Source organism: Petaurus breviceps, unplaced genomic scaffold, assembly GCF_028583685.1.
Source record: "Petaurus breviceps papuanus isolate PSGF00001 unplaced genomic scaffold, PetGlider_PUasm1.0 90919, whole genome shotgun sequence".
Classification (NCBI taxonomy): Eukaryota; Metazoa; Chordata; class Mammalia; order Diprotodontia; family Petauridae; genus Petaurus; species Petaurus breviceps.
Window position 1 is genome coordinate 23,519,911 of NW_027187378.1, and position 15,140 is coordinate 23,535,050.

At 38.9% G+C, this 15,140-nt stretch overlaps 1 protein-coding gene across 4 annotated transcripts in view; it reads right to left on the bottom strand.

The window, feature by feature from the left end:
- Nucleotides 1-6: 6 nt before the first annotated feature.
- The window catches only part of LOC138151969 (two pore channel protein 2-like), a 68,504-nt gene continuing 53,370 nt past the window's right edge, over nt 7-15,140 (bottom strand). For all 4 annotated transcript variants that reach the window (XM_069075569.1, XM_069075568.1, XM_069075570.1 and 1 more), the window contains 8 exons: nt 12,597-12,661; nt 11,277-11,364; nt 10,249-10,318; nt 9,135-9,354; nt 6,461-6,551; nt 5,182-5,295; nt 4,764-4,885; nt 7-2,364 (listed from right to left, as the gene is read on the bottom strand). In XM_069075569.1, the coding sequence (XP_068931670.1) occupies nt 2,219-2,364; nt 4,764-4,885; nt 5,182-5,295; nt 6,461-6,551; nt 9,135-9,354; nt 10,249-10,318; nt 11,277-11,364; nt 12,597-12,661 (916 nt within the window). In that variant the 3' untranslated portion in view covers nt 7-2,218. The remainder of the gene's footprint in view (nt 2,365-4,763; nt 4,886-5,181; nt 5,296-6,460; nt 6,552-9,134; nt 9,355-10,248; nt 10,319-11,276; nt 11,365-12,596; nt 12,662-15,140) is intronic.

A 15,140-nucleotide genomic window follows, 5' to 3' on the forward strand; every position in this document is an offset into this window, starting at 1 on the left:
ATCAATTAGATATTGGGGTTCTTTTTAAAAAATTGTTGTGTGTGTGTGTCCAGATAACAGAGGCAATTGTTTAATATCAATTAGATATTGGGGTTCTTTTTAAAAAATTGTTTCTATGATTTCATCCTCCTGGGGTTGTCCTAGTCCAGAATTTCCTCCAGCAATGCAGATCATACTTTCTCTGAAACATATGGTCTTAGACGGTTGCTCGGAGCCATGAGATGTCCATGACTTGCCCAGGGTCACATGGGCAGTGAAACCAAGTCTTTTCCATTTTGAGGCCAGTCTTCATCCTTCATGACCTGCTGACTCTCCAGTACCCCTCCTCTTCTCCCCCTTTATACTCTGTATATGTTTTTGTATTCCTTATCTGTGTATATAAATCACATAGCTGCCTCACCCCCCAGAAGAATATAAATTCCCTAAATTTGGGCATCATATCTTTTTTTGAGGCAAGTATATGTTAGGCTTAGGGTCTGAAGACCTGAGTTCAAATCCTGTCTCAGACACTAGCTCTGTAATTCCTGGGCAAGTCACTAACTTCTCTGGGTTCCAGTTTCCTTATCTTTAAAATGGGAATAATAATTGCACGTATCTCTCAGGATTGTTATGACAGCCAACGATATGACAAAGTACTTTGTTCTAAATGCTTATCAATGACTGCAGAACTATTAGCTACTATTTGCTTTTCCTTTGTAATCCTGGGGCCCTGGCACAATGTCTTATACACAGTAGGCTCTTATAAATGCCCAATGAATAGAATTGAATCCTACAAGACTGTGTCAGAGTAGGAAGCTCCTATTGCTATATCTTTCAACAAACATTTATCAAGGACCTACTATGTGCAAGGTACTGTGCTAGGCTGTGGGGGTGGGAAACAGGGTCACTGCCTTCAAGGAGATTATAGTCTAATGGGAGCAGGAGCTGGGTGGGGGTGGGGGAAGGAGAGGGAATAAGGCTATGACATATACACATATTGTGTGGTGTTCCTCTAAAACTCTTCCCTAGAATGAGTGCATTTGCTCACAGCAAGGATTAACAAGAACCCCTGGGGTCATTGTCACTCACCAGAAATGAGAAGAGAATAAATTTTCATAATTTTTGCCAGCATGGGATTGGTACTTGGCACCTGGGTACCAAGTCTGTTCCTCACTGCCTGACTCTTCCAGGTCACCTTTAATCCTAGTCCTTTGCACAAAATCAAGAAAAGGATTTTGATAACCTAAATTGTCATTCCTGGCTATTTGTCCTTGTGGAGAGGAAATTGATTCTTCTAAAAGAATCAAACAGAAAATGGTTTTCCATTAAATCATTTTACTGGAGTCAAGAAGACCTGAGTTCAAATTCAGCCCTCAAACAATTACTAGCTGTGAGACCCTGGGCAATTCCCTTAACCTATCTGCCTCAGTTTCCTCATCTGTAAAATGGGAACAACAACAGCCCCCACTTCCTAGGGTTGTTGTGAGGATAAAATGAGATAATATTTTAAAGTGCTTTATAAACCTTAAAGTGCTATATAAATACCTGCTATTATTATATAATTATTGTAAAGAAACCTCCCAGTTCGTAGGTACTAACACTAATGTAAGAATATAAGAATCACCAAGGACAAGGAATGGGTCAGATTTTGTTCCAAAAAGGAAAAAAGTATTTTAAAACTCAAACCATAACATAATATCTTCATAATTTTATTCCCATATTTTCCATCATCTATAAAGCAACACTCCCTGTAGGAGCTACCATATTAGAAAATATTCTGCTAATTATTTAAATACTTTAAATTCTTGGAACATGACAACTTCTATTTAGTAGGATGGCAGAATGTTGTGTAAAAATAAACCACTAGGATTTTATATAGACATCGAAATAAAAATTCCATATGTACACACATATGCACAAGTGCTATTAATAATCCCTGAATAAAGTATTCCCTATTTGTTTTCAAAGTTTCATTTCAATTTCAGGCAAAATAGCTGTATGAAGTAAAAGGCCTTCGGTGGACTATGAGCTTATCCTTGGTTATCTTGGTCCCATGACAAAAAAAAATGCATCCAGATCTCTGAGAGAGGTTACTTCCCTACTTCCTCAGCTGGACAAAGTGCCTTTTAACAGATTTCATGAGAACACAAAGAAGAAATAAAAATCCCCAAATAGCATATACAAAAAAAAATGATGCCACTCATCATATTTCCAGTTGTGTTCCCTTTGCAAGCTTGGACTATGCAGAATTTTCAAAAGTTGGATTCTTTGGATACATATCACTGGGTGAAAGGTTCAAAATCTCATCCAAGGAAGGTCCTTCGTCTTCAGGAGAGATTTCAGATTCAAACATCCGTTGTAATAATGCATCAACTGTCCTGTACCCTGGGAGGAGGAGAAGTGATTCTTTACAAAGAGAGATTTTTAATTTTTACATTTGCTGGGTCACCATGATTCAGAGACTTCCCAATCAAATATCATTTGCTAAATAAGCCCAAATAAAAATGCTCTGAATCTACTTTATCAAAACTAAAGCAAGAGAAATAATATAAACAGCGAGTAGTGACTCAAAAGTCACCTTTGCCCCATGTAACAAAGCCTGCCAATCCAGATTGAACTCGTTCTTAAGAGCATGGGTAGATCACACAGACACAAAAAGACTTCTTTGAGGAAGAAGGAATTATCAGCATCATTACCAATCACCATCACCATCATGCAGGGCCTTCTTTCAGGTTTGTTCCACCAACTGTGTTGGTCATCACAATAAATGCTTATATCCTCACAATTCAATTCAACCAGCATTTAAGTACCTACTATGTGCTGGGGTCTCCTGGGTTCCTCTAAAGCAATATTAGTTAAAATTTTTTTAAAACTCAGCATCTTCACCACACACAACCTACTAAATTTCTATTTATCTATTCTCCTTCCATTTTGCCTATTTCTACTGAAGAGGCCACCCTCCTCCTAGTCACTAAGACCTGTGAAATGTCTTTGATTTTTCTTTTTTTCCTTTCTTTTTTTTTTTAAAGCAATCAGGGTTAAGTAACTTGCTCAAGGTTATATGGCCAGTTATTTTTGTGTGGCTGTTAAGTATCTGAGCCCAGAGCCGATCCCAGGTCTCCCAATTCTGGGGCCGGCGCTCTTACTCACTGCGCCACCTGGCTGCTCCATGTCTTTGATTTTTCTTGGTCACTTATGTCCCTATATCCAATCAGCTATCAATTTGATCAATTTCACCTCCAGAATCTCTCTTATATCCAACCACTCTGTAACCTCACAGCTGCCACTTTTCCATAAGTCAATTGTTAACAGGTTCCTGACTAGTCTCCCTAACTCCAGAATTTACCACCGCAATTTACCAGCTTTGCACCTACCAAAATCATCTTCCTAAGGACAGGTATGATCTTGCCACTGTCTCAATAAAATTTTCAGTGCCTCCCTATTGCTTATAGGACAAAATTTTGCATTTTAAGGATAAGGACATAAGGAGTGTGTTTTCCTTAGGCTTACATTTAAGGGCCTCCACAATTTTTCTCCCACCTAACTTCCCAGCCTTATGTCACACTAAGCATCAGTGTGTCCCATGTACTCTACATGCCACCCTGACTGGAACACAGAATTTCCAGTCTCATCCTTTATTCTCCCAACCCCCTCTAGGTTCTCCATATTCCCACACTGAAAAAGAAGTGGATAAAAAACATTTTTCAGATTATCATATATAGATAGGTAAGCAGCTCAAATAAGTCCATCATCAGTTGCAATTGATACTGCAAAGGACAAGAAACTAGGTCCAGAACTCAAGAATTCTTAGTCTTTTGTTTCTGTCATGAACCCCTTTGGCAATCTGATGAAGCCTGTGGACTCTTTTCCATAATAATGTTCTTAAATACATAAAATAAAATGTGTAGGATTACAAAGGAAATCAATTATATTGAAATAATCAAAATATACTTAAAAAAAGTTTATAGCCCCCCGGTTAAGAACACCTACAATAAAAGGAAATCAGGCAGAGGCATTTCTTTGGATATCTTCTTTCCCTCATCACTTCCTATACTTACTCTTTTTTCTGTACCCATGTTCTGTACATGTTGCACCCTCCTCCTCTGTGGAATGTGTTCTTGAGGGTAGCAACTATGTCAATTTTATCTCTTTAGACCCAGTGCCTAGCAAAGTATCTTGTACCTAGCAAGTTCCTAATTAAAGTCGATTGAATTGAAAATTGTATTTGGGAAATTCGCATAGGGCTTTCAATGATCTCAAATTGGTGGCTTCCAAAAAGACCTTTCTCTTTGATACCAAAATTCTCCCACGGATGCTATATAGCTGCAAATCACAGAAACAATGATCTAGGAAGAATCGAAACTGACAACTCAGAAAGTAATAGGTATTCCTGGTGAACATAAGTAATCATACTGCAACTAGCTACCATTTACTACTTACATATAAGAAAGGGCATAAAAAGAAGACATTAATCAAGGAAACCTATGACTGGAAAAGACAACAACTGACTGGTCATATAAGAAGAATGAGAAACAGACGGACAACCCAAATGGTTCACTCAGTAGCTTAAAGCTGTTAAAAGGACCAAAGGAAGAGCTCTATTGAATTGGACAGATCCCCAGGGGATGATTTATAGGGAAACACAAACAAAAATCACACAGAATCAGAGATTTAGAGCTGCAGGAGTCTTAGAGGTAACTTAATTCAATCCCTTCATTTTACATATGAGGAATGTAGCTCTTCACTGATCAAGCCTACCAGTCCTCAGTGAGGTTAGTACTTACTTTTTGAAGCAATTCGGAAGAACAAGCCTTTTGAGCTTTGCTTTTGCATTTCTTCTCCACCACTAAGATCATTTTCATTTGTTTCCATGTTGTCTATCAGCTGTCCACCAGGGATGTTTTCACTATTAGATACAAGAAAATACAATGTGAAATGTCAGGCATTTATATCAGCAGCTATCTGTAGATTCATTCCATTAAAGTCCAACTCATAATACCACTTATTAAAGTCCAATTATTTATATGTGTCTATACATATACCCATCCATCTAAGTATTTATCGAGTACTTCCTAAGTGTATAGCACTGTGAGAGGTACCTTGGGAGAAATACAAATCTTAGAAATAGGTAGGTTAATATGTTAGAAATACTTTCTACCTTCAGAAATCAGTTAGAGAATTTTAACTAAACAGGTTACTCACTCTTGAATTCCCATACCCAGCTCTTGAATTTTCTTCTCAATAGTAGTTTCTATTTCACTTTTTTCTAATGAATACTCCACAAAGAAGGCCTCCAAAATGAATGCTACAAAAATACTTGGATGGAGAGAAATACAAAAGGCATTAATATTAACTATTATCAGTTGTGGTTTTACAAAAAGATAACAAGACATAAGAAAGTATTGGAGCCTACACTCAGTAGGGTACAAAAGTTCCCTTAGGGCTTGAGTGTTTTTTTTAGACTGGTTTTTCTTTTCCATCCAATTCACAAGATGAGTATTTAATTCACAAAGCAAATGGGATCTGGTTTAATGAGAAGAGAGCTCCCAAGTAGAGACTGGAAGACTTCCCCTCTCTGGAAATGTTGTAGAAGAATGGGTCCAATTAAATTGCCTTTCCAACTCTGATTCTGGAAGCTTAGCCCTCATTTGAAATTATTTATAACTAGGAGTTTAGCAAAATAATAACAATACTGTAGTTTTCATAGAAAAGGACGGAGTATACAGGTGATCGAAACTTTTTTGTTGACTTGCTTCCATCTTTCTTACCACATCTATAACTACACGTTGGTAGGTATTAATTCACTTCCTCCATGACTTCCACAGATATACTCATGTTTCCTTCAACTTCAAATAACCCTCACTTGATCCTTCTATTCTCACTGACTACTGTGCTAGCTCTTTCTTCTCTTTTGTGATTAAGATGCTTTAGATGACTGTCTATAATAGGTACCTCTACTTCCTTTCCTTGCAATCTCTTCTTAACTCTCCAGTCCAACTTCCCATCTCCTCATTCAACCTAAGCAATTCTCTCCAAAGTTGCCAATGATGTCTAAATTGCCAAATCTAATGTTTTTTTTTCTCAGTTCTCATTCCATTCAGTCAATAGAAGACAACAAAGGGGTTAAACTAGGGTTACCTACAATGTTTCTTTTCCTCCTAATTTCACTTCCAGGTCTTCCACTCTTATTTACAAATTTACCAAGAGAATCTTAGTAACCCATTCCATTCTACTCATTCAAACACTGAAGCACTTATTATGTATAAGACATATGCCATTCCTTATGGAAGATATAAGGATGGATAAGACAGTCTCTGTCATCAAGGAACACTCAGTCTAACAGGAAAGGATAAGTCATATCCAGAAAGAGCTATAGTACAAAGACAGGAAGTGAAAAGTGCCTTTTGAGAGGTATAAAGAAAGTGTGATGGGGCTCAGATATAGGAAGGGATCCAGGGTAGGAGAGAACTCATGAACTTACTTAACAATGAGGATGACGACCACAATATGGAAAACAATGAAGAATAGCTTTGCAGCCTGATGAGTTACAAGGGCAAAACCACCAGCAATAAGTATGAAGTTAAGGTAGAAAGAGAAAAAAAGATTCCAGAAAAGATCAGTTTTCTGATCCATTAAAAAAAAAAAGGGGGTGAAGGAGGTAGGCCAGATGACCTCTAAGGTCTGTGAATCAATCTATGAATCCATAATCAAGGAAATTCAATTTCAGTGTTTGGAGACATAGAAGTCTCCCTGCTTCAATTAAATTTCATTCCCAAGTTTTATTGGTGTATTGGAAAGAGCACAAGATTTAGAGTCAGAAGACCATGTCTGCCATTAGTATCTGTGTGATCAGGACCCTCGAAGTAAGGCAATCCTTTTATATCTCCCTAGTTGACTCATTATTCCACTCACCCCAGTGGCTTTTCCCAATATTTTCATCCTTCCTCAAATTTCCCACAGTTCCCTCTCTCCTCTACTTTCTCAGCTGAGAATCTTGCTTCATATTTCACTGAAAAAACAGAGGTCAAACTGAGAGCTCACTCTTCTCTCTTCTCTCTCCCTCCTCATCTCACAGTCCTCAAAAGCCTTCTGCTACTATCTCTTTTGTATCATGAGAGGGGCCTTGCTAAGGCAAACCCCCGCTCTCATTCACCAGGGATCCCATTCAATCCCATATACTCTCACAGATTGCCCTCTCTATCATCTCTACTCTCTCAATAACCTTCAATCTCTCACTGTCTACTGGCTGCTTCCCTACTCACTACAAATATATTCATGTCTCCCCAGACTTCAAAAAAACCTTCACTTGGGGGCAGCTAGGAGGTGCAGTGAGTAAAGCGCCAGCCCTGGAGTCAGGAGGACCCGAGTTCGGTCCTCAAACACTTAACACCCACACAAAAAATCTAGCCGTGTGACCTTGGGCAAGTTACTTAACCCCAACTGCCCTCCAAAAAGCAAAAGACAAAACAAAACAAACAAACAAAAAAACCTTTACTTGATTCAACTTAAATGATTCTCTCCAAAGTTACCAATGATCCGGTAGTTGCCAGATCTAATGCACTTTTCCCAGTGCTCATCCTTCTTGACCTCTCTGCAGCTTTCGTTACTGTCGATCACCCTCTGTTCTCCTTGACACTTTTCTCTCCAAGTTTTCATGACGCTATTCACTCCTGGTTCTCCTCCTATATATCCAGTCACTCCTCAGTCTTCTTTGCTGGATCTTCATCCAGGTTGTTCCTACCAATTGTGGGTTTCTCATGGGGCTCAGACCTGGGTCCTCTTCTGTTCTCTATAATATTTCACTGGGAGATCTCATCATCTCCCATGGATTCAATTGTAATCTCCATGCAGATAACTCTCAGATCTACTTTTCCAGCCCTAACTTCTTTCCTGACCTCCAGTCTCATATCTGCAACTGCCTATTAATGTCTTGAATTGGATGTTCCATAGACATATTAAACTTCATATGTCCAAAATTGAACTCATCAAGTTCCCCTCCCCCACCCCACTCCCCAAACCCTCCTCTCTAAATTTCCTATTACTACCAAGGGTACCACCATCTTCCCAGTCACCCAGGCTCACAGCCTAGGTATCATTCTTGACTCCTCACTCTCTTTCACCCCTCCCCATATCCAATCAGTTGCCAAGTCCTATCATTTCAATCTTTGTAACAGCTCCCTTACATATCCCCTTATATGTAACCTAGACTTAAGCATTAATTAGTCTGCCTGCCTCAAGTCAGTCCCAACTCCAGTCCATCCTCCATTCAGCTGTCAAATTGATCTCCCTAAAGTGCAGGTCTGACTTTCCAATTCAATAAACTCAGGTAACTCCCTATTGCCTCCCAGAGCAAATGTAAAATTCTCTACCTGGCTATTAAAGCCCTTCACAAGCTGCCCCCCCCCACCTTTCCAGTCTTTTTACCTCTTAGTCCCCTCCCCACACACTATGTTACCATGCCAAAAACCTCCTCCCTGTTTCTCATACATGACACTCCCTCCCTGGCCTTTGAGCATTTTTGCTGCTTGTCCCTCATGCCTGGAATTCTTTCCCTCCTCGTCTCCTCCTCCTGGCCTCAGTTAAAATCCCAACTTCCACAGGAAGCCTTTCCTGATCGCCTCTAATTCTAGTGCTTTCCAATTTACCATACACATATTTTGTTTGTATGTAGTTGTTTACATGTTGGCTCCCCCATTAGACTGTGAGCTCCTTGAGAGCAGGGACCGGTGTGTGTGTGTGTGTGTGTGTGTGTTGCCTTTCTTTGTATCCCTAGCACAGTGTATCACACAAAGTAGGCATTTAACAAGTACTTGTTGACTAATTAACCTTAGGCAAGACATTTAACTTCTTCTGGGCCTCAGTTTTCTTGTAAAATGAGAGGTGGAGTAATTGATTTCTAACATCCCTTCCAGGTCTAAGTTTGTAATTCTGTGATCTTATATGCTTCTGAGACTACAAGGACTTAATTCAATATAGTACCTTTTATATGTCAGAGTAAATCAAATACTTGATCTTCTTATTAGCTTTGGGTATGAATCTAAACTAAAAATTTAGAAAATAATTCTGCCAATGGACAAACTAGCAGTCTTTTGGTCTAACCCTCTCAAGTTTCTCCCTTCTGATGGTTCCCTCCCCTAATTTCATAGAAAGGATATCATGCCACTGATTTACCACGGTGAGCTCCATCAGCACGATGAATGAAGAGGCGAGGTCATTGAAATTATTCTTACAGTATCTGCTTTGGGCAAATGTTGAATCTTTCAAGGCTGGGTTCCCACAGTCCAGAGCATGAGGATCTGTGGAACTCTCAGAGAAGAATTGGACTTTGTCTTGGAATAATTCCATCCCAATGATGGCAAACATATAGTACACCACCTGGGAAGTGAGCCACTTGAGTCATTTGTATCCAAGAAGATGGCGGATTGGAAAAATTATGTTACAAGAAAGCCCAGCTAGGTAACTAGGTGGCCTATTTTACAGTAGTAAACCAAAGAGGACACATGGGAAATTGGTGGCAGTGGCTTCAACTTGAACTTATTTTTAAATAGAAAAACTCAATAACCATTTAGACATTCGGTGGCTAATAATGGCATCAGAATGATGATACTAATAACAATAATGACTGTAACAACATAACCTGGCCCCTCCTACCTTTCTAGTATTCTAACACCTGGCACATACTCTCTAACCCAGAGCAGTGGCCTTCTGGCCATTCCATGAACAAGACACCCCATCTGTTAGCTCTGGGCATTTTCTCTGGCTCTTCCATATGTCAGGATTGCCCTTCTTCCCCACTCTATCTACTGATCTCCATAGCTTCCTTTAAGGCCCAACTAAAACCCCATCTTTATCTAGAAGCCCTCCTCAACCCCTCTTAATTCTAGTGCCTTCCCTCTGCTAATTACTTCCTATTTATCCTCAATCATCCTTTGAGGTGATATGGTTATGAGTACCCTCATTGTATAGATGAGAAGAATGAGGCTAAGTGATCTGCCAAGGGTCACTTGGCTAGCAAGTGTCTGAGGCAAGACTCAAACCCAAGTATTTCTGATTCCAAATTATCTATCTGTGACACAGCTAAGTAGCCAGTCCAAGATTTAATCTGCTATAAAAATTGGCTCTATAAACTATTCGATTGTAATCATTTTAAGTAAGGCTACCTTTCCTGTCTTTATCTAAATGTTCTTCAAAAGTCTCTCAGGATAGCTCTCGGGAACACACATGTATGTGACGCTTACTTTCAGATCAAATGTTACCAAGCACACTTACCAAAACAAGTCCACCAAATGTGAGCATCGTGGGGATGATATTAATTAGGGTTGTCATGATGACCCGGAATCTAAGGTCAAACAAAAGTTTCAAAGCTACAGCAAAGGTTCAGATGCACAGTAAATATGGCTACACAGATCAGCATATCTTAGCCTGACCCTTCAAATGCTAAAAAATTGTCCTGTGACTCTTTCTTCTTTTTATAATGTCAAAAAAGGTCACTTTTTACCAAGATTTGCATTTGTAAATCTCATCAGAATCTTTGCAAGTAGACATAGATGTCTCAGTCTTATAGTTTTCTCCCCATCCTTAAAGTCTCTCAATCTATAAAGGAAGGCAATGACAACAAACTTAACTGGAAGCCTGTAAGCATCTAGGCTACCGTTAACAGGATCCAAGAAAGATACTGGACAAGGGCCTTAAGAGTGGGACCTAATAGATTATCTTGCTGGGTTAGAAAGCTTCAATATTTGCCTCCAAAAAAATGTAGTAGGGAAGGAGGTCAGGGTAGCAATGGGTATCCAGGTCTATAAAGAGAAAGCAAGAAGATACAGCTTCTGCAGGAGGGCAGATAAAAGCATGGGGTCAAAAGTAAATGCAAACAGGAGCTAAGAAACATGCAGAATTTGAAGAGTCAGCAAGATGAATTGTCAACGTGTCAAACAAAAGGATAGACAATCAAGACGGAGGTAGACTGGAGAGTAAATTCCAGGCACCAGCAGCCAGGAAAATACCCAGGGTTTGGGACACCTTATTGATGAAAATATATCTCATGTACCAGGCTGGGCTTGAACAGTTTCCTAACAGACCCAGGATCAAGCACCAACTTATCACTAATTTGTTTTGGACAAACCTCTCTGCCTCTCCAGTCCCAAGTTCCTTGGTCTATAAAATTAGGGGTTTAATTAAACTAGGTGACCTCTAGGGCCTCTTCCAATTCTAACATTCTATAATGTAGCTCTACCATATGTCACTCCTTTGAGGCTTTTTACTTATTTGTGTAACTTTAGGTTGTTTTTTTTTTTTACCTCTGAATGCTGTCAATGATCCTTATGAGCCGGAGAAGTCTCAGTATAAAGACAATATCCAGGATCTGTTGACTGTTATATTCAATGGCTAGAAAACAACCACACATCTGCTGATTTGCCATTATTCCATTTATTTCTTTTATTAACAAAATCCAAACTTTTATTGGTACTAGAAAATAATTCATAGGATCATAGGTTTAGGGCTGGAAAGGAACCTAGAAGCCACTGAATCCAATCCATTCATTTTACAATTAAAGAAACTCAGGCTCCAAGAGGCTATATGATTGGCCATGGGTCACACAACAAGTAATCTGAAGCAAGATTAAAACTCAGGTCCTCCTGTGCCATATCCAACACTCTATCCACTATGCCACATAAGTGGTTCATGCTTTAGAAGATGATCTGGGGCGGCTAGGTGGCACAGTGAATAGAGCACTGGCCCTGAAGTCAGGAGGACCTGAGTTCAAACCCAGCCTCAGACACTTAACACAAAAACTAGCCATGTGACCTTGGGCAAGTCACTTAACCCCAATTGCCCTTCAAAAAAAAAAGAATATGACTAGATCCAACTCCTCCTTTCACCATGGAGGTGACCCTGGGTTCTCAAAGACTGTCAGTGGAGCATAAACTTTGGCAAATGCAACCAAGTTGGAAAGACTTCAAGTATGGAACCAGGGAGACTGTAAGTACTTTATTGGAGTGCTAGCCTAGCTCAGTTCTAACTTCTGAGGGACTTCCAGCTCTATTTCTATGATCCTATGAACCTACAGGCATTTCTATATTCTTCACCAACTTATGAAGAGGATAGAGGGGAATGACTATGGCACCCCCAACTCCCTCCCACAGGCACTCCATATACTATGGCTGGGTCTGGCACTCTCTCTATTGTGACCATCTATTACCATCATCTATGAGGATCTGGCCACTTAGTATAAGACAGGCTACATTCTACAAAGGCAGTTCTTTTGAATTTCTGACCCATACCTCTAAGAGTATGTTTGTGATTCACATGCCTTACAATTACCTTTTTATGATTCTGAACTACTTAACCCTAAATAGAGAAAGCTGAAACTTCTAGTCCAATGACCAGTTTTTGTCCAATCAGAGGAGGAAATTCTAAAATGGAAGTTAAGTAGAAGTAAACCCCATAAAAAAAACATAATCAGCCATAGATTGGAAGAAATTAACTATTCCTTAAGAGTACAGGCCATGCCTTGGTTTAAGACTACTTTTGAATACCCAAGGCTAACATTTGCTTAATAACTATCTCTCACCATCATGAGTCAGGCAACAGCAACATAGAAATGATGTGGTACTTACCTGACTTAACTACAGCATTGGCTATTGTAGCCATCAAAGCTGCAATGACAATTAAAGTATCAAACCTAAGGGAGCAGAAAAGAAATTAATGGAATATCATTATGTTAGAATATAAGGAAAAAAAACAAAAATTCATGATTCATCACCTATGTTAAGAGGTACTCACTTAAAACCAAACCAAAAAATTCCTAAATAACTACAATACCCCAAACAACCTAATTTTCTGATTTCAAGAAAAACTAAAATTTATACAAAGAATGAACAAATTATCATATTCAGATCTAGCACTTATAACTAATTATCAATAAATGGACTATCATGAGCGGTTCTTCCAAAGAGAAAGAAGAGCTAATTTCAGATCTATAATCATGGCTATAAATATGTGGCCTGCTGTAGACAAACTGCCTGATTACTCTTGGTCATCAAAGAATGTCTTCTGAGAAAAACAGACTTTTTATGACAGATAATTGCTCCTCCTGAGATCCAAGAACATTGCAATACCTGCAAAGGTTGTCTAGTCAGTCAGTCAATAAACATTTATTAAGTGCCTATTATCGTCCAGGAGCAACTAGGTGGCACAGTAAGAGTTCTAACCCTGGAGTCGGGAGGACCTGAGTTCAAATGTGACCTCAGACACTTACTAGTTGTGTGAGCCTGTTTACCTCAGTTCTCTCATCTGTAAAATGATCTGGAGAAGGAAATGACAAACCACTCCAGTATCTTTGCCAAGAAAACCCCAAATGGGGTTACAAAGAGATGGACATGACTGAAACAATTCAACAACACTATTGTCTAGGCACTGCGCTAAGCACTAAATCTAGTCTAAGATGACTAGGTTAGAGATAAGCCCTTGTAAAACAAAGTGGATATAAAATTCATATCTTATATAATGCATGATATATAGAGAAAGTGTAGAGATAAGAGACAGTGTCAAGAGAAAGGCATGAAGAGAGAATGGAAGCCATATCCATTAGCTTCAGCCCCAACACAGCTCTGTATGTGACCTTGGCTTAGTCACTTCTCTCCTCTAGCCCTCAGATTTCCTCATCTGCAAAATGAGAAAATTGGATTAGGTGATCTCTAAGGTCCCTATCAACTCTAGGTCCTATTATCCTATAAATGTTAATCAATGAGGAGTACCCATAAAGATTTAAAAAAAAACCTCAAACTTTACAACAAAATTATGAAGAGCTGCAACTGGCAATCACTCAGTATTCAATGGAAAACAATAATATTCAGAATGCTGTAGGAGCAAAGGACAAATAAGGGACTCTATAGAAAGTCAGGGGTAACAGATAGATTAGGATGTTTGTCATAGAGGAAGATGCTTAGTTGGGGAATCAATAAATGGGATCCCAGAGGACTACAAACAGAGAATCAAGAGACTGAAAATTCAATGGAATCTAACAGTGGCCTGGATAGTTAGAAAAGATGGAAGCAACACAATAGGCAGTATTCTATGCTCACATTATGAAGTGTTAAAACAATATTGTCATAGGATCACTAGACCAAGGAAATGCTGTAGATATAATGAATGTTGATTTCAGCAAGGTATTTGACAAAATTTCTTAAAGATATATTTGTGGTCAAGGTCAATAAATGTGGGCTAGATATTAGTAATTAGGATGCATCCAGAGCACACTGAATAACCATTACCCAGTATTGATTAATAGATTTATGTCAACCTGAAAGGAACTCTCTAGCAATTCCCCACAGGATTCTGTCTTTAGCTCTGTCCTAGTTAGCCAACACTTTTATCAACAACTTAGATGAAGTCAGAAGCAAGTTGGTCAAACTCACTTATGAAAAAAATATATTGTGGATAGCAAAATGAATAAGAAAACGATGATCCAAAATTCTACAGGGAGAGTGATTGGCTGGAATAAGATTAAAAAAGCAAGATAAAATTTAGTAAAATATTATTAAATATTAGTAAAATATTATTAAAAATATTTAAAGTCCTATATTTATGTTAAAAAATTAACTCACATAAATGAGAAATTGAGAAAGATAGCTGCTATAAAAGTTTATAGTCACAGGCAGTGTAATGCGAATGTAAATTTTAAAGATCTTCCCTGCCCCTAGGCTAAAGTGCACCAGAAGCCTGGGGAGGGAGGCTTGTTTTTCAGAAGATACTTTTTGATTGGCCAGTGGGTCAAAAAGGTTGTTACATTCTCTGAGCCAGGAGAAGGCTATATAAGCACTGATGTGTAGCTTTGTTTTGGGACTCACTTTGAGAAGTGTTCTGTGATTTGATCTGAATTATGGGAAGCCCATGTTGAGAGTCCCCCGGCTTTGAAAAACCCAGAATGTGGAAACCCAGATGTTGACTGGGTATGGATGTAATGGTTGGACAGTTTGGAAATCTGTCTACTTGATGTTTCTGTCTTGATAATTATGCCTGTATACTTTGAGGTTCAGGGTGCTGACCTTTTCTCCTGAACAAGGTAAACGATATATGTCTGACTGATTAAAGTAAGCTTGTTAACCCATTTTAAGTTGCTTTCCTTTAACAAAGCAGATCCAAGAACCTGTGGTAGCTGC